We start from the raw sequence: 26,098 nt of genomic DNA on the forward strand, positions 1-26,098 counted from the left end.
GGGGTTAATTTCTGTCTTTTATGCAAAGCAACATGTATTTGACAGGAGTTTGTTAAAGGCCTCTGAATTTACACTTCAGATGGCAAAATGTGCTCTATTTGTATTGAGCATATAGTGTGCCCATAGCACTCCTGACCCCATCCCACCCCAGTGGAGGATTTGGGTGCCGCCATCCCTGTCTCGCCATGGGTGTTGGGATGAGAGCAGGGAACCCGCTCCGGGATCGTTGTGCCCTCCTGACTCCAGACGGCCCCTGAGCCGGGGGTGTTCAGGGGTAACAGCAAACGTGGCCGAGCCTCGCCAGAGCCATGCCGTGTCTGGCCGCTGGCTTCCTTCCCTTGGCGGCACGGCTCCCAGGTCTTCGGGAGCTCGTCACCAAATTCTAGCCCTTCAACAGCGTTTGGGTACCGAGCGCCGCCCGAAGTTGCTGCCGGCGTGACATCGCACGCGCTGTCGGGACTGGGGGCCCGTGGGAGCGGGGATGCGCCAGGCACGGAGAGCATCCTCGCCAGCCGGGGGGCAGCGGGGCGCTGGCCCAGCGCGGGGGCAGCTCCGGGGGGAGCGCAGGCGGCGCGGTGCTGCCCGGGGCCCGGCGCGGTGCCCGCCCGCCTTGTGTCACCGACCCGGCGGCCCGGGGCTCCCTCTTCCCCGGTGCCGCCGCGGCCGGGCGGGGGGCGCTGGCCCCGGAGCGGGGACGGGGCAGGAGGCGGGGCCCGGGGCCCGGGGGCGGGGCGGAGGGCGGGGATTCCGCCGCGTCACAGGGAGGGGTTTCCCCGCCGGCCCGTGGCCCAGGCGCCCCGCCGGGCGCGGCGGCGCGGGCAGTCGGTGCGGGGCCGGGGCCGCTGCGCGGAGCTCGGCGGAGCCATGACCTCCCGCAGGTAAGGGCTGAGCGCCGGGCCCCGCCGCCGGCTCGGACCTGCCCCCGCGGCGGCGGGACCCGGCTGCGGGCGGGCGGGCGGCGGGGGTGCCGGGCTGCGGGCGGGCGCGGGCCGCGGCGCGGTAGCTGTGAGATCCCTGCCCCGGAGCCTCTGCCCCGGAGCCTCTGCCCCAGGCCCGCCGGCTCTTCGGGCCGCCCCTGCCGCCTGTGCAGAATTGCGCTGCGTGCCTGCGGGAGAAGCCTGCTACCTTAAGGCATCATGTGTTGGCTGGCTCTGAAATCCGTGCTAGAGATGCTGAAGAGGGAATGTCAAAACGGGGCCAAGCTTTACAACTTGTTTGAAATCTCCTTGTGGGCTGTGAGCTGAGAAAAAGATACTCTGGTGCATCTGGTGCGGTGTGGGTGCCTCCCCCAGCTTCTCCCAAAGAAGCTGTTTCAGAGCTTCAGTCTCTATGTCTCGGTGGTGGCAGGAGCCTGTCTGACTTACGGGTGTCACCCTGTTCCTTCTCTGCCACAGCTTCAAAAGTGGGCACCAGCCGTCCCGGTGGATGGTCCGTTTCTGTGCCTGTTTGCCAGCCAGCTCAGGGCACCGGCTGTGCCCAGCTCCCCATGCTGCAGTGCTGGGGGGTTCTTAATACTTGGTTTGGAGGTTCTTGATTCTTGTCTGGCCTTTCACGGAGGCAGCCTTCAGGTGACCTGAAAAAGCGGTTGTTGCTCTTAGAAGGCAAGCGTGTTTCGAAAAACCCGGAGGAGGGTGGTGGCTGGGGAGCAGCCGTACAGCTGACCAGTCACTTCAAGCTGAGAAATGGGATCGGTTACAGGACAGGCAGTGCTTGTTTGGTTTTGGTACGGGACCGAACACGGGCAGGTCATGAGGGGGGTTTCCGCAGCCATCTCTTGGACACCTAATAACTCCCTGTTCTCCTCACACACGTTCCTGCAACACCAGGATTCAGGGGCTTGGTTGTTTTATGGTTTATTGGGTCGCTTTTTGCAGTCCAGCAGCGGCTGTCTGTCCCGTACAAGTGCTGAGACGTCTTTTGTGAATGTCTGGTTCAAAGCGTACAGCAGCATTTAGGAAGAGGCAGTGCTCATCTGGGCGGTGCCACATTAAGTTACGAAACATGCTTGCTGATGGGTGATGGAGTAAAAAGCAGAGGGCTGGGACTGTGGGCCCCTGGATTTCATTCTCTGCTCTGGTAGTGCTCTCTGTGCTCACAGGGAAGTCAATATTTGTCTACACTGCCTATACCTTGCTGGCTCCACCCTGTTGGGCAGTTACCTAGGGCAGCAGACTGCTAGAGACAGCAAAATGGTTGTAATGCTGCTGCCAGTTCAGCCCTTGCAGGAGTCCTGAGAAACCTGGCTCACTAGCAGTCCTGCTGCTGTGAAGGGGTCAGAGCCGTGTGGGCTGGCTTTTGTGCTGGGGGTTGATTGCTACCTGCATCTCTTGCCCCGTGCCTGTGCACTGGAGTGCTGGTTTTGCTGCTCCTGGTTCTGTAACGCTGTTCAGATCCTTTTCCCCCATGCTTGGCTCAGTCCCAGCCTTGTTCTCTTGGCTAGCAATGTGTAGGGCGCCTGCCAGTTTTGTATGGCATCTTTCTTGTTGGCTTGAACCCTGGCTGATGCTGTGCTCCCGCTGGCTCAAAGCACAGCCTGGTTCTGACCAGGTGGATCTGTTGAGATCAGGACCTGTGCTGGTGGAGTGTTGAGAGGCTCAAGCGGTCCCTCACAAGGGACGGTCACTGCAAGGCCCAACTGAAGTGCTAAAATAGTAGATCCTTTGCATGCTGTTGGCATTGTGTCTGCAGCCTTTCTTGCAGGTCATTCAGGCTCGCATGGGAACCCTTGGAATTAAAGGCGCTTTGGCATTAATGGGGTTACGGGCAGACTTACAAAGGCTGGTGGTGTGGAGCTGCTGAAAGCCAGTGTACAGTTGGCCTGTTGTGCTGAAAGAGGGTGCTGCGAAGCAGGGGGATCTGCGAGGAAGCAATTTCTCAGTAGCTCTATCCCAACTGAGGTGCTGGTTCCTCTCTTCAAGGGCCACTTCTGTGGCTGCATGTTTGCCTTGCGTCAGCGGGCTGCTGTGGGGCTGACACCAGCCGCAAGTCCTGGGAGCTGGTTTGGATACAAGTGTGAGTGTGGACTGGGACTCAGGTTTGGAGCCTACCTGACCTGCTACCTGTGTGCGTATTCTTTTCAAGGAAGGCATGCAAAAGGCAAAATAAACCTCTGTCTGGGTGTCTGACTTGCTTGGTAAGCTTTCCTAGTGACCGTGCCAAGGGGAGAGGTGTCAAGGACTGGCGGATGCTGGTCACACTGCTTATGGTCTTCCGAGGGGACAGCCTGGAAAGCAGCGGCCATGTGTCAGTGTGGGGTCTGTGCACATGTGTGACATGAGGGAGAATCAAGCCCTGATGCAGAAATAAAACAAGTTTGTTGCCATCAGGCTAAACCACAAAGCTGTTGCAAATACTGAGCTCCAGGCTGCTGCTATGGCCTTACTGCCTCATTTCCTAAAAACACTTGTTGAAAGAATTGACTGTTTCTTTCCCTCTCCCCGCTTTACTGGCATGTGACCTCTCAGCTGCAGGAAGGGTTTGGAGGTCAGGGGCGGACCACCCCCAGCTCAAACAGAGAAATCCTGGCTCTTCTGCAACAGCGAGAGCCTGGGAGTCTGGGTTACTGCTGCCCCTCCCCTGCTTTGGTGCGTATGTCCGCTCGGGTGCGATGAGCGGCCTTTTGCTGTCATGTAGAGATCTTGGTGGATAAACCTCACATCCCCATTGCTGATCTGCGGCTTGCAGATCCCAAATGCCTCGTTTCTTTTTCTAGAAAGGAGTTGCACTGTGTCTGGAGCACTTGGTAGGTGGCAGCTGGCTTGTGCATTGCCCTGGTCTGCAGGGCAGGCTTCTTTACAGCCATGTTTCCTGGGATGCGATGGCTGGGAGGAAGGGAAAGTCTGGAGGAAATGAGTAAATGCCAGCTTCCAGAGCCTGATTGTCTCTCCAAAGGTTGCCCTGGTTCTGCAGGACTGAGTGCTACTGCCACAGAATTGGTGCCTGTGTGCGATAGGTTATGGAGGCTCTTCTCCTCATCGCTCTTTGTACTGTGGTTCTGGTGCTTCAAGTGCTGCTACTGCTGGTGAAGCAGGTCCTGGTGTGGAGCCTTTTATTGGTTCAGAAAGCAGGTAGCCCAACTTTTGTGATGTCCTTCACATGGCTACCAGGGCAAATTGAGAACCACCGAGAGAAATCCTTCCTGGCACCTTCTCTGGTGGAGTTGTGGCTGGATGGTTCCATGGAGCATTTGAGTCTGTACGAGTGCAAAAGTGAGCATTTAATTTTCTCACCCCAGAAAGCTGGTATCAGTCATGTCCCTCACATGGTTACCAGGGCAGGGTGAGAACCACAAAGATAATTCCTTCCTGGCTGCTCCTCCATGGGAGCAATGGCTGGACATTCGGAATGTGGCTTTGGGTTCCATATGAGTAAAAAAGTGATTAGTCAATTTTCTCATCTCAGGAAGCAGGTACCCTAAGTTTAGTGATGTCCTTGACGTGGCTACTAGGGTGGGGGTGAGAAACACAAAGAAAATTCGTTCCTGGCTCCTTCTCCGGGGGAGCAGTGCCTGGATATTTCCAACGTGCGTTTCGGCTCTGTAGCAGTGTGAAAATGTGAGAACCATGAGAAAACATAGTTACTCTTCTATTGGTTCGGAAAGTGGGTAGCCCAACTTTTGTGATGCCCTTCCGATAGCAGTTACTCTCCTTGCCTGTGCATGTATGAGAGGAGCCTTCCTTCTTGGCTCCGAGGCCATGGTAGCGGTGACAGTGCTGTCTCCTCCAGGGCCACAACGTGCCTGTGTGCATTAGCCAGCTGCCGTGGGTGTGTAAAACCCCTTCGGCTCGGGTCTCCCTGCCCGTGCTCACAGCCGGCTGGAGGGATGCTGCCGCGCAGCGCCCGGAGCCCGGCTGGTTTGCACAGCTCCTGTCCTGGAGACTCTGAGGAGGGGTGGCAGGGTGAGGCTGCCCCGGGAGGGGAACGCTGAGACTGAAGGGACCAAGTCTCCAGTTCTCAGGGCAGTGGACAAGCTGGATCGCAGTGCTGGGGGGAGCGGCGTGCTGGGTGAAATGCTTCCATTGCTGTAGTAGGCTTGACAAAGAGTTGCTGAGTGGTATCTCATATCCAGAGCTGCATACACTTGTTTGACAACTTTTTTCCTGCATTCTGATGAACCTTTTAAAAACCTAGTTTACTGCTAAGCTGAATTACTTTATCTGTGCTGATTTTATGGTGTGTTGTGGGTGGTTCCCTTGGAAGTCTCAGATCACTTGTAATGACGAGTGGAAGCAGGGCTGCTGCAGCGTGGCTGGTCAGTTGGGACTGGCCAAAGTCCTGCATGTGCTTTCTCCAGGATGGTTTACCGTCCTTGTGCAGGCCACACTGCTGTGCATCTGAGGCACCAAATGCATCCAGCTGTATCCTGAAACCTTGCTTGCTGTCCAACCTGAGCATTTGCTGCAGGGACAGGAAATACAATGCCAGTCCCCTGACCAGCGGACTTTTTCGTGTGGCCCCAGCTTTCTTGCTCCCTTTACCAGTGAGAAAACACATGCTTCCTGCACTGAATCCAAATGTAAATATTAACCTTGAGTATTTGCAATAGCTGCTTACTTTGGCAACCTGGGTAGTGGTGGGGAGGTGGTAATTTCTGGTTCAGGAAGCAAAACCAGGTCAGTGTTTTGGCATCGTGGATATTCATCAACAAACACATCATGGGCAGAGCTTAGGGTAATGGTGGCTAGAACCAGGATGATTGTGGATCTCGCTGGCAGCAGCATGCTCAAGCCCAGGGCTGCTGCGTCTCTGAAGTGCCGGCCCAGAGTTGTAAGCTCAGAAATGTCCTCTGGCAGATTTTTGTGAGCTGTTCATTTCCACCTCTTCAGGCAGTACCTCATCACTTGGCTCTGGAGCCAGCTTGTGCTCAGCTCCAGCACAAAAAGGGTCAGTCAGCCTGGGTGGCTGGAGACAGGTCACAGCAGCAGCTTGAATTCATGCCCTGGCTTCCTTTTCGGTGGCTCGCTCAGATAAGCAGGCTTCACAAGACCTTCCCAGCAAGGCAGCTGATGCCTTTTGCTTCCCTTCTTTGCTGTGGCTGCACGCGAATCTCGGCTCAGATTTTCCCTGGTTTTCTCTCTCTGGCCAGACTGTATGAAGATGTCTTTGGACACAGGCACTATTAGTACAGGAAAATCAAAGCTTAAAGGCTTTTGTGCAGGGTTCTTGCAAATGTGTGCTGAGACTGCCCGTACGTACTCTGCCTGGACAGGTGGGGAGGTGAGAGATGAGAAATGCAGTGCAAGGAGCAGACGTGCTTTTGCACGAGGCTTTGCTGTGGTAAATGAGGATGAGAACATTGGCAGCAACTTAAATTACACTTCAACTCCAAGCACCCAGCCTCCTATTTATTTCCAGATAGGGTGAGTTCCTTACTGGAGGTCATGAAATGCATAAATACACTGTTCTCTCCCCTTTTCCAGTGAGGGAATAAGAACGGTTAATGCCCTAGCTCAAAGAGAAAACTAGCCTTGCCTGGGAGAGGGTTTTGGATCTGAGTGATTTTCCAGTATCCTCTGGTTTTCCCCAAGGCAGAGTGAGCTGCTGTTGTTATGGTCCCAAGACAAATGAAGCGCTCTGGGCCCTGGAACGCATTTCTCGGATGCATCTGTATGTATTTCTTTTGCGGGCTGCCAAGGAGAATTCCTCGCTGTCTGCAGCGGCAGGGAAAGGCAAAGCGCACCGAAGAGGAAGCCAGTCTTCCAGCTGGTACTGCCAAAGCTGGATCAAGGGCGAGTTTCCTTTGTGGCTGGGTGGTACTGGAGCTGCTCGCTGCTGCTTCCAGCAGGCTTTAAATTAATTGGGTTTCTAGGAGACGATTCTTCTCAGGAGCCTCAGAGGCACCTGAATGAATGAATCGGAGCTTTGTGGTCCAGCGGAGCTCTGCCAGCGGAGCAGCCGTAGCCAGCTGGACTCGCCCAGGTGTCCAGGTGCAGGTCTCGCTCGGCATGGAGCTGCGTGACCACTGCAAGCCAGCCCATAGGCATGGGGGAAGCTGCTCCCAGTGCCCACAGTGCCTGAGCTGCCCCTGCAACGAGAGCCTTCTCCCCCAAGGATGGCTCAGCTGGCCAAGGCACACGGTGGGGACCCAGCAGAAGCGTGCCTGTGGCTCTGTGGCCAGAGCTGCTGCTCCTCAGAAAGCGGGACGGAGCTCAGTGCCATGAGCATGGCCACAGAAAACCTGGCTCGTGTCAGTCCCAGAGCCTGACTGGAGACACTTCTTGGTGTGCAAAAGGGCAAGCATTGGTCTTTCCCTCTGCTCAGCAAGGCAAACCCTGCTCTCATGCAGCTTTTCCCAGCAACTGGCCTTTCACTACGTGCTGGATCTCTCCCTGATGCCATCTAAGGCAGCTGGAGGGAACGTTTGTATCCTGTAATGGGGGCTTTGTCTTGTTGCTCAATTTGAAAAGGACTGGCCTAGCCAATGGGCTCCTTTATCCCTAGTGCTGATCACCCTCGTCACTCCCTGAGCAAACCAGCACCCTGGTCCCACTTAGGGAGGGTTCTGCAAGTGAGGAACCTGGAGCTGAGAGTTCTTCTGTTCCCAGCTGGCTGACCGATTTAGTACCTGCCATCTCATCACCTGTCTCCATAGTGTCCAAATGGCTCATTAAAAACTTACTTCCCCAATGCTGATACTTGGGTTTCTATCCTGCCCTGAGGGATGAACAAAGCTAACACCTATTTCCAAGCTAGAAATGGGCCCACACCCTCTGGGCTGAGTGGAGGGGAGGAGAACTCCTAAGGCTGCAGTTCTTTAAGCAGAGATTAATCCTTTTTCTGCAGTAGGAATGGGTTTATTCTGTTGCTTTTTCACTGCCTTGACCCAAAGCAGTGGTTTGGGCAGGGCTGCGCTTGCTACCTTCTGATGTGAGTGGTGGGGAGGGATGGAAAGTGGCTTCTGCAGTCCAATTGCATGTTCCAGGAAATGTGCGTAGGATGGAGCCTAATCAGATTACGGGGCTGGTCTGTTTGCAGGCTTCCTGCATGAGTCTGAAGGGAAGAAGGAAATTCTTTGCATTAAACCAAGCTGGAAATCAGGAACTGTGTGCTTCCTGTATACGCGTTTTTTTCTGCAAATAGTTCATCGTGCTGCTGGTATCAATAATGCTCTCCAAAGACCCCTGCCTGCTTGCAGTGGATGAGGGACATACCTGGAAGAGACGAACACTGCAGCATCTCCTCCTGAACTTTCATTGTCACAGGTTTCCCAGGCAGGTCACATGCGGAAAGGATGTTGCCATGATCCAGCAGCATAAAAGCATCTGTCAGGTGGCCTGGGAGTGTGTGACTGAGTATCAGGCTCTGGGGCCTTGGGAGGAGCAGGGGGCTGTACCTTGCAGCCCCCTTTGGCTCTGCGTTGGAGATTTTCTGTGTCAAGTCCCAGACCTTTTCATGTGAACAAGAGAAACAGATCATCCTCTGCTGCATTTTCTTTGAAATGCCCTTGTGATTGTTAATGATGGGATGGTCTCAGTCTCTCCATACTGCAGCCCCAGCCTTTCTGCTCTGCTCTGTCTGTCTGGCCCCTCGTTCTGCCCAGAAGAGGCTGTGAGACCTCCATGGACCCCTGTCTGGGAGACAGATGAGCTCTGTTCTGTCCCCATCACCAGGAGCAGTGAGCAGGCTCCTGAAGTGCCTTGAGGAGGAGGTCACCCAGTCCAGCCGTGGCTGCTGGCTCCCGTGCTGTGGCTGCTGGCAGGAGCATGTGCATGCCCAGGGTGAATCACAGCAGCATTCCCTACAGCCCACTTTGCGAGGGTTAAGGGCTGGGGAAGCCTCTCACAGCAGGGGTGATCGAGTTTATCTTCCTTGTTGCAGCTTCTTGGTGTGGAAAGAAGCACTGGGGGAGGAGAGGGTGAGCTGAGTTTTCTAGCTGGGCTGGTGTTCACTGCAGCGGTCCTGATTACATTATCAGGTGAAGAGCCTGTCTCTGAGCAAGTATCTACTCGAGGTTTCCTGTGCACAAAGCTGGTGGGGGAGGTTCCCAGCCTGTGCTTGCTGTGGCTGGTATCTCTTGATCTCCCCAAGGAAAATGCCAGCACAGGCGTGGGACTGCTTGCTGACCTGGGAGAAAAGGCACCAAAGGCAGGGAAAGGCACATGCCAAATGCAGGCAGTCTCCATGTGCACCTCCACGTGGTCCCTCTCATGCACAGACATGGGGTTGCTGTGCAGGTTTCCAGTGTCTTGGGCAGCAGTCTCCACTGCCATGCTGAGGCAGGATGAGTTCTCGGTTTCACCCTACAGTCCAGGCGATCCTCATGCCTCTGCGTCACCTTTCATGTTAGCTGGAAGATGTCTGTGCTGTTGATGCACAAGGGCTTTTCGTGCAATCCCATCCTTTCCTTTTCCTATCCAGCTGAGGAAGGACCTGCCTGAGACCTTAGGATAATAAGGTCTGGAAATTCCTCCTATTCCCAAAGTACCGTCATTTATCTGGACAGTTTACTGTGACTCTATTTAGCTGCCTGCTAATCTCCTGTGGGTGCGACAAAAGGGTTTTTTTCACTTTAAATTGCATTGCAATAGCCTGCACCAGAACAGCTAGATAAGAAGGCTTCTCCTTGTGAGCAGATGCAGAACAAGAAGTCTACTGCTCTATGCTGGGGTGGAGGAGCTGTGTGAGAGTGGAGAACCAGCTGCCTGGAGTTGGCAGGAGGAGAGAGGCTGTCTTTCATCTGGTCAGGCCAGGGAGCCCTTCTCCATACCTGGCCATGCTCTCCCCTGTTCCACTGGGCTGCTGCTTCCAGCGCTGGGCTGCTTCCTAGCTCTGTCCCTGGGGTGCTGAAACTGAGAATAAGGCTGCAAACTGCAGTTCACGTCTGTGGTGCCTAAGTGAATGTGGCTTCCCCTACCCACCCACCCCCCCCCCCCCCCCCCCAAATGCTACGTTTTGCAAGTTCCATGTTTGGTCAGACTGAACGTACCAGTTAGCTTTCAAGGGAACTGTCTCTCCCCAGCCCTGGACCCAGCCGAGGGGAGCTGACTGAGGGCAGCCTGCACAGCACCCCAAGGAGACAGTTCCCTTTCCCTCCCATGGCCCTGTGCTCCATCCAGGGTGGCACAGCCGTGCCAACCAGGGTCTTTGGTCCCCCTTCCCACCCTGCACGGAAAACCCTGTTTCCTTCTTCCTCGCTTTCTGGGGTGCAGCTCACCTCTGTCAGAGCGTGAGCTGGTAAGAGCAGCAGAGTTGAGCAGTTTGGACTCTCTGGCTTGACATGGTGATGCATTTGAGGAGAGGGGCACTGAGGGTGCCAAGAGGATGACAAAAAAATGGTAAAAGACCTGCCTTAAAAATACGAATCGGACACAGGCAGGGGATTGGAACGTGCAGCTTCCCCGCTGCTCCAACGAGCTTTTGAAGTATTTGTAAAAGCTGCATGATTCCAGTCTGGGAAACTGAGGGCAGACCTGCTCTCAGTGACAGGGCGGTAAGCAGTCAGCAGTACCACCAGCCGTTGTGCCGGGGCTCTCTGCTAGATGCTACCTCCAGGGTAAGGGTGGGATTGCTCGCAGGCTAGGGCTTTGCTGCAGCTTGCCATTGCCCTCCACCGCCTGCCACGCTGGGCACATGTGGCAGGGGGAAGCTGACGGCTTCAGCAGCCTTGGGAGTTGGGGTACCTGCGGGTACTTGACACAGGCAGAGGAGAGCCCATCCCTCAGGACATGTTATTTGGCCTTGGGGATTTCAAGAGGGTGGGAAGGTGACAAAGATTTAATTTCAAAACAACAAAAAGTCCCCTTTCACACCCTTGAGCAGCATCCCTACCATGTAAGGTAGTTGCCAGGGCTATATTTGCCTTTGGCTTGGTTTTTTTTGGGGGTAGGTTTTTTGTTTGTTTGTTTGTTCCCCCCCTTCCTCCCACCCTCCTGGAATATTTCCATCAGTCTCCTCTCTAAGAAGTTAAGAAGTCCTGCCACTGATTAAATTCTAAATATATCTGTGGTATTTTTTTTACTCTCCAATTCTTCAAGATGTATCTAGGTAAAAAATAGCCTTGGCGACTCTTCAAAGGGGACGTGGGCCTGCTATGGGTTATATTTTTGTCTTGTCACCCTGCCCGGGTCCGAAATAAACCTCCTCATTTTTAATTAGCTCGTCAGGTTATATAATCCTGAAAGCTGAGGATTTCTGCACTCAGCAGGAATGCACGTGATGCCGTGGGCTCAGGCAGACCATGGCAGGCAAAGGTGGTGTGTCAGGGTAGGGGCAACACAGCAGGAATCTCCTCTCCTCCTGCTGGTCCTGGAGCCAAGTGGGAGGGAGCCTGGGGAAGCCAAGATGCTGTAGCATAAGGCTCTGCTCTTCCTTGCTTCCTTATTGCCTTGTTTATTTTGTTGTGGTACTTGGAGAGACATCTGCTGAGTGAGGAAGGGCCTGGTTCATGGTGAAAGCTCCTGGGCTGTCTGTGCTGCCTTGGGGGCTGCTCTTGGTTTTCCTCTGCGCCTGGGAGGACGGATCAGGGGTTTTCTGCCCTTGGCATCATCCTAACGATAAGTCGGTTTACTTCTGGCTGGGTGGAGCCCACTTGTTTTCCCATAGCCCGGGTCTGAATGCTTAAGCGTTATCCAACTCCCGTCATCCCACGTGAAAGGTGGGAGCCAAATGATTCCCTCTCTCTGCTGCTGTCAGGTGCAGCGCCTCTGGCCCGACTGCTGCTGCTTTGCTTGCTCTCAAAACATTCCTGTGGAGTGCCAGCCTGAGGACTGCTGCTGTAGAAAGTGGCCATCCTTGGGGTTTGCATGGGCAAGCCTAACTGATTCTCCAGGTTCTTATACTCAAAACGACCCTGGTCATCCGATGTGGGGGCGATCTCCTTGCATGAGCGTGCAGCGGCCGTCTGCTCATTCCAGGTGCTTCCCTGCACTCACCAAGGTGGCTCATCCCAAGCTTCTCTTCAACCTCTCCCAACGGATACCCCAGAAGATGAGCAGGCCATGCCAAGGGAGCAGCGCCTGTTTGCTCTGCACAGCTTTAAAAACTGTCTAACCACCAGATGGAGCAAAGGAACTTAAAAGAGCCAGGCTGGCACTTCGGCAGGGGGCTGCCCTTGGGCACTGAGGTGTAACCACTGCCCTGGGGGCAGCTGCTGTGCCTCTGCCTTGCCAGGCTTTGTGTTGACTTCCTTCTCTCTAGCTTTTCCCTAGGAGACAGGGCTCAGGATCATCCTGGAGGCTGTCTTGGCAAGCTGGGTGTGTTGACTTCTTTCTTTCCCTAGAAGGCAGGGCTCAGGGTTGTCCTGGGGGCTGTCTTGGCAAGAGGGCAGGTAGGTGCAGCTGCGTGTGCATCACAAGCCTGTTACTTGCCCTTCGGTCATGACCTGCCATACAGACTGCAGATCCCACTCCCTGGCACGTCTTTAGTCAGGGCTTATTCCAATCTGTGCAAGGGAAGGATGTGCTGCAATAGCAATGCCCCTTTGCTCTCTGAGTTGCACCGACCCACCACCTGCTGTCATCTGTGTCTCAGAACAGAGTTTCAGCCCTGCTCTGGGGAAGGCTGGAACGCGGGGGTGTAAGTATTTGTTGCTGCTGTAGCTTTAAAGCAGTGGAAACTTTCAGTGTTGTCATCATGATGGTCAAAGCTAAGAGGAACTGGTGTACTTCAACAAGTGCAATTTAGCGAGGAGGGCATGGTTTTGAAGTGTTTGACTGGGTTGAAACTGGCCAGTTTTGGTGTCCCTCCTGACCTCTGGGAGAAGAGGGATACAATGCATCTCTGGGATCTGAACAGACTTCTCCAAACCTTAACCCCCTAGCTTGGTGTTGAGCGGAGCTGGGCATAAGCCACAGAAATAAGGGTCATCAGACTGATGTAAATGAAAATGGGCTGGTGTTTCCCATGGCTGTGTTTAGATGAGTGCCTCAGAGCAGCCAGCTGCTGGTCGTGGGACAGGTAGTAGTGCAGGCTGTCTGCATATGGTCCCTCCTGTGTGATAAGCCATCCTACGAACCATCAGCTCCTGCAGCTGGGGTGGTGGCATCAGCCGGGGCAGCCTTCCCACCTTTTGTCACCTTGCACTTCATGCACAGATGTTGGGGCAGCGACTCTGTCTAATGTAAAGGCAGACAGCCATTTCTTGTCTCCTCTTTGGCTTATACAAATATTTATCCCAGAAGAAGGCTCTTGCCTCAGCCGCTGCAGGTTTACTTGGGTCAGGGCACGGGGTTCTGGCCAGCGTGTTGGGGGAGGAGGGAACACTGAACAGGCTTCTGCACAAAGGGATGGCTAAAGAGCAGCGAGGAGCGTGATGCTGTCAGGCAGAGACTACATGAGAAAGCTGAGATGTAGTCTGAACTCTGTGAAGAACCCTCACTGTGACAATGAAGCACCTTAACAAAGCATACAGGAGAGGGCTTGAGGAAGAGAGCGCAGGACCTCATGCAAACTGCTGCCCTAGCTCTAGCAGTCTGGTTTCAAACGATAAATGTCCTGTGGGTTATATTTAAACACAGCATCCTGAAGGCTCAATTAGAGATTTTTGACCAGTGCTGAGTAGGTGGGAAGACTTGAAATCAGTGAGTCCGGGTGATGCTGAAGAAAGCGGAGGTGTCTCCTTGCTCAGCATTCTCCCCCAGCCCTGCGATGGGTGCCCTCCGTGGCTGCTTCCCGCGTGCTGCTGGCGGGTCGGCTCCTTCATCCCGGGAGCAGCGAAGAGTGCGATGTGGGAGCTGCCGGGAGCAGGGGCTGCGCAGCCCTTCGCAGCAGTAGCTCGCAGCAGGCGTGGGCGATACACGTCTTCCACACGCAGGCTTTGCTGCCGTCTGCACCCTTCACAAAGGAAGGGAATGGAAGTCTGGCCTCTGTATATGGGACTGACGGGGTTTGGGCACTGCTACGGTTTCACGAGACACAAGTTTTAGTCCCATGTTAGTTTGCTTCTAGCACTGAGCTCCGAGGCCTCAGCAACAGAAGAGCTCTGTGGGCAGTCTGTCTAAACATGGTAGGACACATGTATTGTGGAGAGGGAAGACTCGGCTCCACAGGAGGCCAGCACAATGTAACCTGCTTTCCCCCCCCCCCCCCGCCCCCTCCTTTTTGCTGTATCATTGCAGCTGTTATCTCTGGCATCTCTTGTGTCTGACCATTGGTGGGTAGTGCTGTCTGCCTACACGAGCAGAGGAAAATCACGAGTGTTAAGTAGGAAACTGGTGTATATTTTAAAGCACAGGTTTGCTCGGAAGTTCTGGCAGTAAACAAAGAAAAGTCCTCTTCTAGTTGTGAAACTGTTGATGCCTTTGATAGCTAGATGCAGATCCTTGGCAGAACGTGGCTTGTTTTCCAGTGTTGCTTTCAGCCTTGGAATGACGACAGAGAGCTAGGATGCATTTTTATTCCTTGGATATTTTGTTGTGTGTCATCAGAAGAGTTTGCCTGTTGGCTGTTCGGGTAATCGCAGCAGAAGATCTGTCTTCTGCTGGTAATCTAGGGATAAGAAGAGAGCTCAAGTGCCAGTTCCAAGCAATGCCCTTCCCAGAGACAGCAAAGTGTTTTGAGGCTGTACTACTGTGTAGAATCCTCCTTTTCCTACTAGCGCAGCATTGGCTTCTATGAGAAGAGATGCAGAAATATCCCTGAAAAAGGGGCCTCCTGGGTCTGTAAGTACTGTGCAGGGCTGGCCATGAGCCATGGCTTAGAGTTGCTTTTCCAGGACTTGCATATTATGGAACACAACATTGCTGGGCTTAGGGAGTGACCCAGAGAAATGGAGAAAGGATGAAAAAGCAGATCCAGGAGCCAGTGCAGCCTCGTGCAGAATGGCCATGCTAAGCCTCCCTGGCACTTTAAAGGCTGTCTAGGGTCCATGGGAGCTTAAAAGCCTTCACCAGCATAGGAACCAAGGGCAGGCAGCTTGCACGGGAGCAGCGGTTGGTGTTTTTTACTCTTTGACACCTCTGCAGTGTGTGCTGCCTGTGTTCACTCCAAGATGCAGTAAAGGTTGTTTCCAAATGCTGAAACCTCACCAAATCCAGGGAAAACTATGGCAGGAACATTGCTCGTTTGGGGTGCTGTTTGGTGGCTGCTGTACAGGGTGGCATCTGTTCAGGATGGTGGCATTGTCAGGGAAGCTACAATGCTCGCATGAGAAAGTAGGGATGACAGGTTCTGGCTGAGCAGATGTCTTATGGCAGTTAACCTAGGAAACATCGAAACTCTGCCTCTAGTCTGGACGCCTCCCTTTTGCCCATCATAGCTGGCGCAGCAGGAGCTGCAGAGGGGGTACTGAACTGCGCTGAGTAAAGGGAAGGTGCAGTGCTAGTGCTGCCCTGCCACTGACGCTTTGCATGTCCTGCAGCAAAGCATTTCAGCCTCAGCACCTCACTACCCCAACTGCAGCGTTCCAAGGTCCCCATGTGAAGTGTTGTTCTGAGGGCTGTCCCCACCACCTGCATCTGGCACCTGGGGAAGCTTGGCACTACCAGAGGGCTGCCTGGATTTTCTGCGCTAGCCAGAATTACACCCCTGAGTTGCTCTCAGTCTCCCTCTGGGGTTGTTAGTTTTTCCTCCTGATTTGGAAGTAAGCATCCTTCTTGAGGTTAAGAGCTGCTCTTCCTACTCTAGCAGGATGGGAAGTCCAGCTCTTGTTCTAGGAGCCACTTGGGTGGGGGCAAACCCTAAAACCAGACTGAGCTCCGTTCTGTTCACCTCCTGCTCCCCCCCCCCCCCCCGAGACCAGCCGGGCTCTGCGGGTCAGTCCCCAGTCCCACCCAGCATTTCCGAGCTCGCTGCACCGAGACAGGGCTTCCAGCGTGCTCAGCTTTGCTCTGCGGTTGAGTCTGTTGGTGATCTCTAATCCCCTCTGTGCCTCAGCTGCTCCGCTGGCACATTAAAGGCTAGCCGCAGAGCAACCATAATTGTGCTAAGTGTCTGTGGGATAATGGACTAAATACTCAGGATGGCAGAGGCAGCCGCATTCCCAGCTATTTAATACCTTGACTGATGTATATTTAGTTGTTTGCCAGCCCACAGGAGGACAGCTTTCTGAGCCCTTGTTTCTCCTGCTCTATGAAGCTGGTGACAGAAGGGTGTTAAAGAATGAGGTAGGAGTGAGCTATTTGGCCAGTCATGCGGTTGCAGGGCCGTAATGATCCCAGGATTGCTAGGACTGGGTGTTGTGGTCTTCCTCCCTAGCTTGCTGAGGCAAGAGCGGGAGATTGGTGGGTTTGGGCTCCATTTGGAAGAGTGGAGTTGTCCTCTGTCACTGCCGCCTTTAGTTTCTGGCAGGACTGAGAACACAAGTTTTTTCTGCCCAGGCGTGGCCTGAGGAAAGGTCTGTGTGCCTGAAAGCTTGTCTATATTTTCCAATTATATCATCTGATCTAATAAAAGATGTTATTTCTCCCTCTAAGCCTTGCTATCTCCACGTTAAGCCCTGGACCTGGACCTGTTGAGATGCTTGGGCTGTCTAACTTGAGGCACCTGTGCTAAGTGGTAATGGGTGCCCTGTCTGGGCAGAGGGAACTGGGTTCTGCTCTGCATCACCCTCAGGAAGTGACTGTTTCTCTCCGCGCCTGAACGAAGGGACTGGACTCTTAACTTGGGTGCCTTACAGCTATGTGGTCTACACGCTCCTGTCAACCGTCCAGAAAAAGCGACCTCAGAAGGGCTGTGTAGAAACATTTCTGAGCTTGAGGTACAGCTGTCTTAACATGCTGCTTAACGTGGCGAGCAGGGCAGCGTGTTTCCCCCAGGAGCGGAGAGATAAGGTGCCCAAGGGTTATGTATGAACCCTGCTTGGGGGGCAGAGGAGGTGAGTCAGAGCCAAATGAAGGGATTGCTTTTGAAGCCGAAATTAGGAGACCCCAAAAAGCAAGCAGGGATGCAAAGATGTTTTGGGGCATCTGAGTAGCTTGAAGATTTTTCCCAAAAGGAGTGTGGCAGTCCTGTTCCCGGCAGGAGCAGAGCCCGGACCCGGGAGCTGGTGCTTTCCCCTCCCAGCTGTGCTGAAGGTGATGACGGCTGTTTCAGCAAAGTCACTCAGCACTGAAGGTCTGGAGCAGAACTCTGTCTTGCTGCCTTGCATGGAGGGGGATGATTCCATAGGAAGTGCTGTTTAGATACAGGAGCTCCATGGAACAGAGCTTTGCCCATTAGCCATTCTTTGTTCTTTCTCTTTCTTCAGCTTTGGCTGCCCATAAACTGACAGATGTCGTCACGTACCATGTGTGTGTGGTGGTTACCCTCCCCAGTCCCCTTCTCAGCACTCAATTCACAGTTGCTGGCTTTGTACTGATAAGAGAATGAGATGACTTCCTTTTCTTCTCTCCACCCCTACTCCCTTCCAGAATAAGCTGGGCTGTTTTTTGGTAAATAACTAGCTGTCGCTTCTTCACTTGAAACTTTCCAGGCTCCACCACCTTGGCCAACCCTCCTGAAGGATGCTGGAGGCTGGAACGTTCCTGTCGGGCAGCAAACTGCCTTCTGCATCCTAGAGCAAGCTCTTCCCACCTCCCATATCCTACGAATCTTACTGCCTTTTGAGCTGTCGTGTGGTTTCTGTGGACTAACGACTCTCTCTGCCTACTCTGCCGGGTCAGGAGCCTTGACCAGTTATGGTGAGGTAGGATATCTGTTCGGTGTACGTCCAGCTTCTATTTTTAACAAAGCTGATATTTCTGAGTGGGAATGAAGCACAGGGGAGAAGGCACGGAGATCATCTGTGTCGTTTAAATTGCACAGAAAGGTTCCACTGGTGCTATAGGAGGTTGTGAGCTAGTAACAGTCAGAGGGCACCTACAAAGGTGTGGGTGCTTTTAGGGTGGGAATGGTGATTAACAGTGCTTGCTAGCCACAGACTAGCAAATTCTTTGCAGAAATACAAAATTTGCCAGTGGAAACTACCCTTCAGGTGCCTCTGCAGCACATGGGCGATGGCAACTTTCTCCTTGTGCTGGCATCAGCACTGGGAAATGGTGTGTTAGCAGTTTCATTTATATGATTACTGTAGAGGCTTTTGGTGCTGACTGCGGTCTGGGAGAGTTACCCCTGCTGCGAGCAGTTTGTCGTTTTGTGATGTTATTAGATTTTTATCTTGTATTACCTTTTTAGCAACGCTATGTTAATAGTTACTCGCTTATCTCTTCATTTGCCTTGCCGTGTCTCTAGCTGAGCACACTTTCATGCACCGACAGCTAGCTTGCCTGTGTGGGAGCGTTGTAATTTCAAGGTGCTAGTCACCTCTAGCTGAATTTTGCAAATACCTACGAACTGCATGAAATGGCATTTAGTCAGAAGAGCAGTTTGTAAGTTAGTGAAGATTCTACGGGGCACGTACTGGAAAAGCAGCCAGATGTGAAGGGGTCTGCTTGGAGTAGGGAAGGGAGTGTGAAATGATCCCTTTGCCAGGCCGGGGGGGGGGGGACAGCCAGCGAGCATGTGTGCAAGGAAAGCAATCCTGTCTGCTGGAAGTGCAGGGAATGGGTCCAGGGCAGGAACTGGCTGTGGCTGAAGCAGTGTTTGAGGTTGTTAAATGCAATGGGATCATTGTGCAAGTGGCTATGGCTTTTTGCCACGGAGTGTAATGCGGAGCATGCCTTGGGTTTTCCTTCCTTCCCTCCTTCCGTCCTTCCATGGGCGTGCAGAGGGTGTGGGCTGGTCTGCAGCACTCTGCAGGGATTCAGATGATTAAAGCTGCTACAGCTTGTTGGTCGTTTACATTCCTTTGTATCTCAAGAGCATCCCAAGGCTTTTGCACTAACCTTACTGCAAGGCTGTTCTCTCACGTGTTGCACAAGTGAGGGGTTTCTCCCTTTCTGGTCTCTTCTTTGGGTGTGTTCTGCTTCACTGGACCATAGCAAAGCAGCTAAACAAATACTTTTCTGCTCCACGAGGAAGCTTGTCAGTTAAATGACAGCTGGCTACTTTCGGTGCTGGCCGGTGATACATATTTTTAATGATCCAACTGTCTGGCAGGTGGGCCAGACAGTTAAAAACAAGTTTGCTTTATGAGAACAAAACCATTTGTAATATACAGGCCAGTAAACTTCCATGAACGGAGGGAGTTCAAAAGAGATTTGTGCTACTATTAGACCTTTGAGGCCTCAGGCTGAGGTTAAGGTGTAGCTTGGTGTTGATGGTGGGCCTGTCAGTGGAATACCCTTGGAGTAGAAAAGGCTGATGCAAATATAAGTTCATTTTGGAGAATTAAATGAGAAAATTTGAAAGCTGCAGCTGAAAATAATAATCTCACACACCTTTGGGGCTGATGCATTCAAAACAGCTTGAAGGACTTGGCTACACCTTGTTTTAATTAAGAGAACATGGGTGTAAATCCTCTGGGCAACTTGGAAGAGCCCCAGCTGCCAGTTTCCTGCTAGTGCAGGTGAGTATAGCTGGGTGTGGAAATGCACGTTGGCCTGATAAAACCAGGTCTGCCTCTCCCATTCTGTGGAAACCGAGAACTGTCAGGCAAAATTTTGGTCTTTTTTTTTTTTTTTTTTCCTTTTTTTTTTTTCCCCCAGCAGTTTCAGGCTCCTGCTGCAGCTTTCTGCCCTCTGCCTCCACATGCTAAACCGTGTGCTGAGCTGGCAGCTGCCCCCCTGCCCCCCGCCACGCCGAGGGCTGGCGGTGCAGGGTGGAGGGGTCCCAAAGCCCGGGGCAGATGGCAGGGCAGGGTGAGGACCCGTGGACCACAGGTGGGGGCAAGCCTCAAAGCCGAGTGCACTGTTGAGGACCCAGCATGCTGAATGTTGATGTTATTTCCAGAATAAGCAAATATTTGGAATTTGAATGGGGAAATTAATGCGGTAAGGGATTTTTATGCTTGCTTTGAAAAAAAACCCGCAACTGTCTGAGTGAGAGCCTCTGCTCTTGGGGTATTAGGCTGTAAACTCACAGCAAGGTCGGTGGCATTTACTTGTACCAGCTGGGTACTGGAAGAGGTTTTGCTCCTGAAGGCACCCGTTGGATGTGCAATTGCTCCTAAATGGGTGCAGGCAGCGTGGAGGCTGGGGTAGCAGTGGGAAGGTCATTTGGGGAGCGTTAACAAGCCAAACGGTTCCTGGCGTGCTGCTTACGCCCTGCTGACCTCCCAGAGCAGCCTTGTGCTGAGCTGCCGAGCGGCCATAGCTCCTGGCTGGAGCATCTGTAAAGGCATCTGGTGTCTGAAGTCCTCTGCTGCCCATGGGAATACGCACCATTTCCCAGGGTAGCACTGATGCCCTTTCCAGCCTCTTGTGGTCTTTCCTCAAAGTCCCGTTGGTTCTTCTCTGCAGATGACAAAGAAAGGTGCTAATCCGTCATCTTCCCTCCCCAGTGACTTCACACCTGGATTTCTACCAGCTAGAAATTTTAGTGATAGGTTGAAAGCCAAATCCTTCACTGGTGTGAATGGTTTGAGGGGAGAGATGGCAGGTTTAGGATTTGTCCTTTATCAAAGACAACCCTCTGAGGAAAGGCAGATGGATGGCTTAGCCTGCAGTCTCTGCCCCAAGCTTTTAGTGCGCTTGTCATAGAATTTGAGTTAAAGTTTACACAATGCCCCTCTGCTCGAATCATGTGGGTATCCTATAACTGACAGGCATTCTTGGCAGCACAGAGGGGCTGTGTTTGTGTGCGCAGTTTATTTCCTGAGCAGCCAAACCGACCTTTGAGGTGGCCATGGGTTAAAATCAAATGTATGACGAGTGGAAATACTACGTCCCATTTCAGTGCTCGAGAATGGGAAACTTCACTGACAGATTTACACACAAACGCAGGTGTTAACATGCCAGGTTTGCTGTATGCCAGCGTGCTGGGATTCTTTGCTGTGTTATGAATTTTGTGTAGCCCTTTTGGGGAAGCACAGGGTGTATGGTTTAATGCCATATTGCAATGTGGTGGTAGGGCAGTCCGTTCTGACCTAGCACCCTGAGGTAGAATAGGGGCTTGGTTTCTCCTACTCTCTTGAGTCAAATGTCCGTGGGAGACCCCCTGTGCTGCTTTCTGATATCTGCCTTCAGGTGCAACTGGAGAGACTGTGCTATGTGGGCCAAAAGGAAAAGTTTGCAAGATGCTGCATTGTCCACTTCCAAACATGAACAAGGGAAGCTACTGAGGTGCAGAAAGTAGTCTTTCTGGGAAAAAAAAAAAAAGCTACCTTGCAGTGTTGGTGGCCCATGCTAGGAGGGCTCTGCTATGCCCAGAGAAACTGAGCGTAGGGGAGACCTTTTCACAGGGCGTGCTCTTCTCTTGGCTATTGCCTAGAACTAGCTGCATCTACAGTAGCAGCTTTGAGACTTGGCTGGAGCTGCTCTATAAATGGCCCATTTTCTTTGTCTGTTATGGCTCATATGCCACTATTTCTACAGCCTTCCTTCTGATTTGACTCTGTCCTCAGAGTGTTCTGGCATGGGTCTGTTGATAACACATGTAAACTGATGGGGATAAGCCCTTGTGGGCTAGATAACTGTGTGATGCTCTAAAGAAGGAACTCTTGCATCCGAGCAAGAGCGTGTAGCATCTTATTTTGGAAGTGAAAATGTAAATTTGCACTTGTGGTGGGAGGCCAAGCTCTCTAACTAAACTCCTCCTTCCTTCCTGACTTCAGTTCTTAGTTTGAAGCATCTCATCCTGTGGCTAGAGAGGACCAGCTGAAGCCTGATCTTTCACAGTGTCGTTCCGCAGCTATGGTTAGGCATGCTGCATATGGTAGCCACAGGCTTTGCACTGATCCACAGCAGAGCAGATCAGTTAGACTTTTCTCTGACGCATGGTAAACGTCCCCTGTACCACCCCTGTGGCCTAATGCTGGCTTTACACCCTTTGGACAGACTCTCCTGGCTGCACAAGTTGGCCGAAGAGAAACCGGGAGCTGCTGGTTCTGCAGCTGCAGCCAGCCTGGCAGAAAGCAAGCACGCAGGGTGCTGGGACGTTGTTGTAGGAAGCATTTTGAGCAAGGGGAGAGCTTGAGCAACAGATGTGCTGAGTGTTCACAAGCTGTTGCTCTAAGGACCGGAGCTGCTAGACTAAGTGTTTGCAAAACAGTGGACCATGAGTGATGGGAGACCTTCAGGATGACACAGGCATAATCCCTCCCGTTTCTTGTACGTGCACCTCATCTGCTGCAGGCTCCCAGAGGGTACCAGAGCTGGGCTTGGTGGGAGTGAAATGGGCAGCAGCTGCTCACTGAGATGAGTGAGGAGGAGACAGCAATATGGCAGGCAGGTGACAGTCTCTTTCACACACTTTATGTGCGCCTGTGCGAGCATGTAATGCAATTCCGCTTCACGCTGCTGTTGAAAGCCAGGTCACGCACTCGTGCTCTAGTGCCTTACTGTTTGTTTGAGTCCTCCAGGGCATGCTGTCCTTTTTGTCTGCAAATGGTGTATTGTTGTGTCCTGGATCTTAATTTTGTCCCCAGCTTCCTCCTTCCTTTCCTTGTCACTGCAGAGCCTTTATCTGGGGAGCGCAAGACACGATGCTGAAGGAGGTTTTCCGTATCGGCAGCGCGGGATGGGCTGTAAGGAAGCCCCTGCGATAGGCAGAGCCATGGAATGCTCTGGCTTAACGTGTGTGCGGGGTGAGATCAGACTCTCTGCAGCCACTTCGGCTTGGGTATAGCCTAGACTCACCTTGGCTGCTGGAAGGATCGCTGAGACTAGTAGCTGTGAAATCGGCATCTCCCGTGAGCTGTTCGCCCCTTTAGACCTGCAGATCTTCCTCCATCTTTCCTGAAGCCAGGGTGAGCCATGCCTCTCAAACTAGAGCTGAAAGATCCAGATAGAAGTGTCGCTGGAACAGGTGTGTGACTAAATCAGTGTCAGAAATGGGGCAGCTTGTGTGCCAGAGGCCCTGGCTGAGCTGTCAGCAGGCAGTCATCCTGGCTTTCCTGCGAGTAGCTGAGGCGGATGCAGAAGAGATGTGCTGATGGGCTGTTCTGCCTGCAGCGGCCAAGCTGCCGCATCCGTGCCCACGGCTGTTGTGCTGGCTGGGGCAGAGAGCCTCTGCAGACCCTGAGAGTCCGTAGGGGGGTACTGGGCTGAAGTGCTTTGTGTCACAGCCTCCTGCCTGACAAGTGCTTGCTTGGGTCAAAAGGAAAACAGGACTGTGGCAGGCCTTTATCCCTCTTCCCCCCCCTCCCCCTCCTTTTAGCAAGGCTGTCACACTGGGTATCTAGTGAGAAGGGTATGAATATGACCTTTTGTCTGTAAAGTTCACCCAGGCTTCTTGACACAGACAGTGAAACCCATGTGCCGGTGCACTGTGAAGTACTTGCCACAAAGGGAAGGTCTGCATTTGCAGTTCTGGCTTTTCTTGTGGAAATTGCTATTTTTGAGCCGATGACCTGATTAATAGTCATGGGTTTCCCCAGAGAGGTAACAGGTGACCGTGTGATTGCATTTTTGACTCTTCACATCTTAGATCTTAGCCTTTTTAGAGAAGTGAGCTTGTACTCACAGACTCTTCTTTTCCCCCGTGCTCATGCTCTGGGCTGCGCGGGGCAGAGGTGCTTTCAGCGAGCGGGCAGTCGGCGATGGAGCCCAGGCTGAGGGAGCCGTGGGGAGCACAGGGGTCACTGCCAGATGCCACTGGCAGTCACTAGTCAGCCTGCAAGCTTCGGGTCCTTCTCAGGCTTTTGTCCTTCCAGGCGGATCAACCTTAATGGAAATCAGGCCCAGCTTGGAGGCTGCATTTAATAGGAGTGTGAAGTGCCAGTCCTAGTCCTGATCTCGCTGGGTAAACTTCAGCAAGCCACACTACTTCTGGCCTCTCCCACGCTGCTCTTCTCAGACTTTGCATCATGAGATGCTGTTGCAGGGCTGGCCCTCTGAGAGCTTTCTGTAGTACCTGTCACAGTGGGGCTTTGCTCCCCATCCTGACTGTGCTATAAAGCGAGTTAAGATGTGGAAGTGCCTTAATGTGCTTGAATGAAGGGCTTCTGTGGCTGCACTTGTCACTGTAGGCTTTAAACCTGAAGGCAGCTCAGAGGACTTGGTTACACCTTTATTGGTCCAGGCTGTGTCTAAGGGAGCATTGTTCCTGGACACAGCTGGAGCAGTGCTGGCATGGACGGCGTAGCTGCTACATCTCTGGGGGTAAATGGCCGGTCACTGGCTCCAGAGGTGGAGGGGGGCATACTGGGCTGTGTGCTTTGGTTTGTGTTGGTGAGTTATGAGAAAAGAGTGGGGTCTGTTTCTGAAGTGGAAAGAGCATCGGTCAAAATGCTAATTTTAAGTTTCACACTAAAACAGTGAAGCAGTGTGAACTCTTGCAGCCTTTGCAAAGCAGAGAATCTGGGACCACAGAGAGATGCCAGGTCCCCCGGATGATGTTTGCCTGTGCATCCATCCCAGGCAGAGGGACTGATGCGTAGCCTTAACTGGCTGCTATTTATGTGACGGGAGTTTTTTGTGGTATTTGTTCTTGGAGTGATTTCTCTGTTCTGATGTCAGCCGTATTTAACAAGCTATCTAGTTTCTTAGGCAAAATCATTGCTTTAGACACTGAATCAACTTGAAACCGTTTGCTAAGAGACTGTGACAGATCATGAATGTACCGCGGCTTTCAGGAGGTGGGGGAGATGGTGGGGGTGGCTCAGAAGGTAAATGAATGGGACAGCACGTGAAAAGAGGAAGATGTGCCAATGGCAAGCATGGACTAGAATAATTTAGATGCAGGGACTGAATCATAGGGAGTAGATGAGTGCAGAGTCTTGCATGTGTCAGGGAGATAGGACAGATGTGAATTTATATTAATTAACAATTAATGCCAGCTGAGGTTCCAGAGCCAGTAAATGGAAATTGTCTGCACCAGCTCCCTGCCAGGAGGGTGTTGCCTGCTCCTGTTTTCGTAAGGCCTGCAGCAAAGAGCTCCTGGAGTGCTTTTACTGCTGTTTCTGAGTTTTGTATGTGTACTCTCCTCTTCCTGTTTGAGCAAAAGCCACCCCCTCCCCCAGGGTGGCAGCTGCGGGTCTGTCCAGCCACCTTCCTCCAGGGACAGGACTGAAGCTGCAGTGAAATGACAAAGTCATAAAACCGATCTCACCCGTGTAGTCAGAGGCCACTGCTAATCCCTTGCTAAAACCAGTTGCTTTGACTGAAACCAGTCTGCCCAGTGCACTGCCTTGAAAGTGACATTTATGGAAAAGTGAAGAGCTGTACATGAAACCATTTCTGGCTGTGCTATTTGAGTTTCAAACTGAAACGTGGGTGGTGAATTAAAACCCCTCTCTGAATGTGATGTAAAGAGGCGTTAGGTGGGCTGCGGCTCTGCCTTGCCTTTCAGGAAGGCCAGCACCTGATGGGCAGAGATGTCGGTTTGAGGTTTCCGTTGCTGCAGCCCAGGCTGTTTGATGCCCACTCTGTGCCAGCACGAGCGGCACATTCCACACAAGAGCGGTGGGCTGGGGGTGGTCTCAGAAGGGACTGGCCCAGAGACCACTGAATGGAACGGGAAAGTTGCCTTTGCTTTGAGCTCTGATGCGCTAGCAGGCTTCAAAAGCTGCTGAGAAGGCAGTGGCTTGCTGGGAAGGGAGCGTGGCTCTCCAGAGAGCTGGCGGGAGGGCTTCCCCCAGGGGTTCGGGTGGGCAGTGAACGGCCAGGGGCTCTGAGCAGCCCCTGCAGCAGTTCCAGCGGTGGAGTGAGGCATGGTGCCTGGGCGGTGCTGGTCACCCTTCACGGCTGTGTTGCTAGCTGTTAGAAACAGCACCAGGGGCTTCACTGGGGCTTGCCAGTGGGCTAGCAGCCTGGGCTCTGGTATGCAGGACCAGGGCACCTGGTTTCATGTCTGTGGCTCTCATGCTGCTTTGGTGAGACCCTCTTTGACCTGAGCCTGGCAGAAGAGTTCTGCAGCGCCCTGGCCACGTGTAATGCGCAGTTAGGCTGATCGGCACCCCAAAGCTGCCCGTGCCCACCATCGCCTCGCTGAGCATGTACCTGCTGGGGTACTTTGTCTCAGCTCTTCCCCCGATATGGTGCTCTGCTTGTGTTTTCTCTGGGGAAGTCCCTCTGTGCACACATGTTCACTAACCATAAGCCTTGAAAACTGAACAGGGAAAAAAAAAAAACAAACTAAGCAAAACCCTGGCTCTTTTCACAGATGTTAATGGAAACCTGGCCTTGCTGAAGGAGGTGGGGCTGGTGGGAAACGTGTGTGCATCCTCAGCCTAGGCTGGCCACTG

General features: G+C 52.9%; 1 protein-coding gene across 1 annotated transcript in view; it reads left to right on the plus strand.

The window, feature by feature from the left end:
• The first annotated feature begins 745 nt into the window (after positions 1–745).
• The window catches only part of LOC101915334 (tyrosine-protein phosphatase non-receptor type 11-like), a 57,942-nt gene continuing 32,589 nt past the window's right edge, over positions 746–26,098 (plus strand). Inside the window, exon 1 of the mRNA XM_055800036.1 lies at positions 746–878. Coding sequence (XP_055656011.1) covers positions 865–878 — 14 coding nt within the window. The 5' untranslated portion in view covers positions 746–864. The remainder of the gene's footprint in view (positions 879–26,098) is intronic.

Source organism: Falco peregrinus, chromosome 3, assembly GCF_023634155.1.
Source record: "Falco peregrinus isolate bFalPer1 chromosome 3, bFalPer1.pri, whole genome shotgun sequence".
NCBI lineage: Eukaryota > Metazoa > Chordata > Aves > Falconiformes > Falconidae > Falco > Falco peregrinus.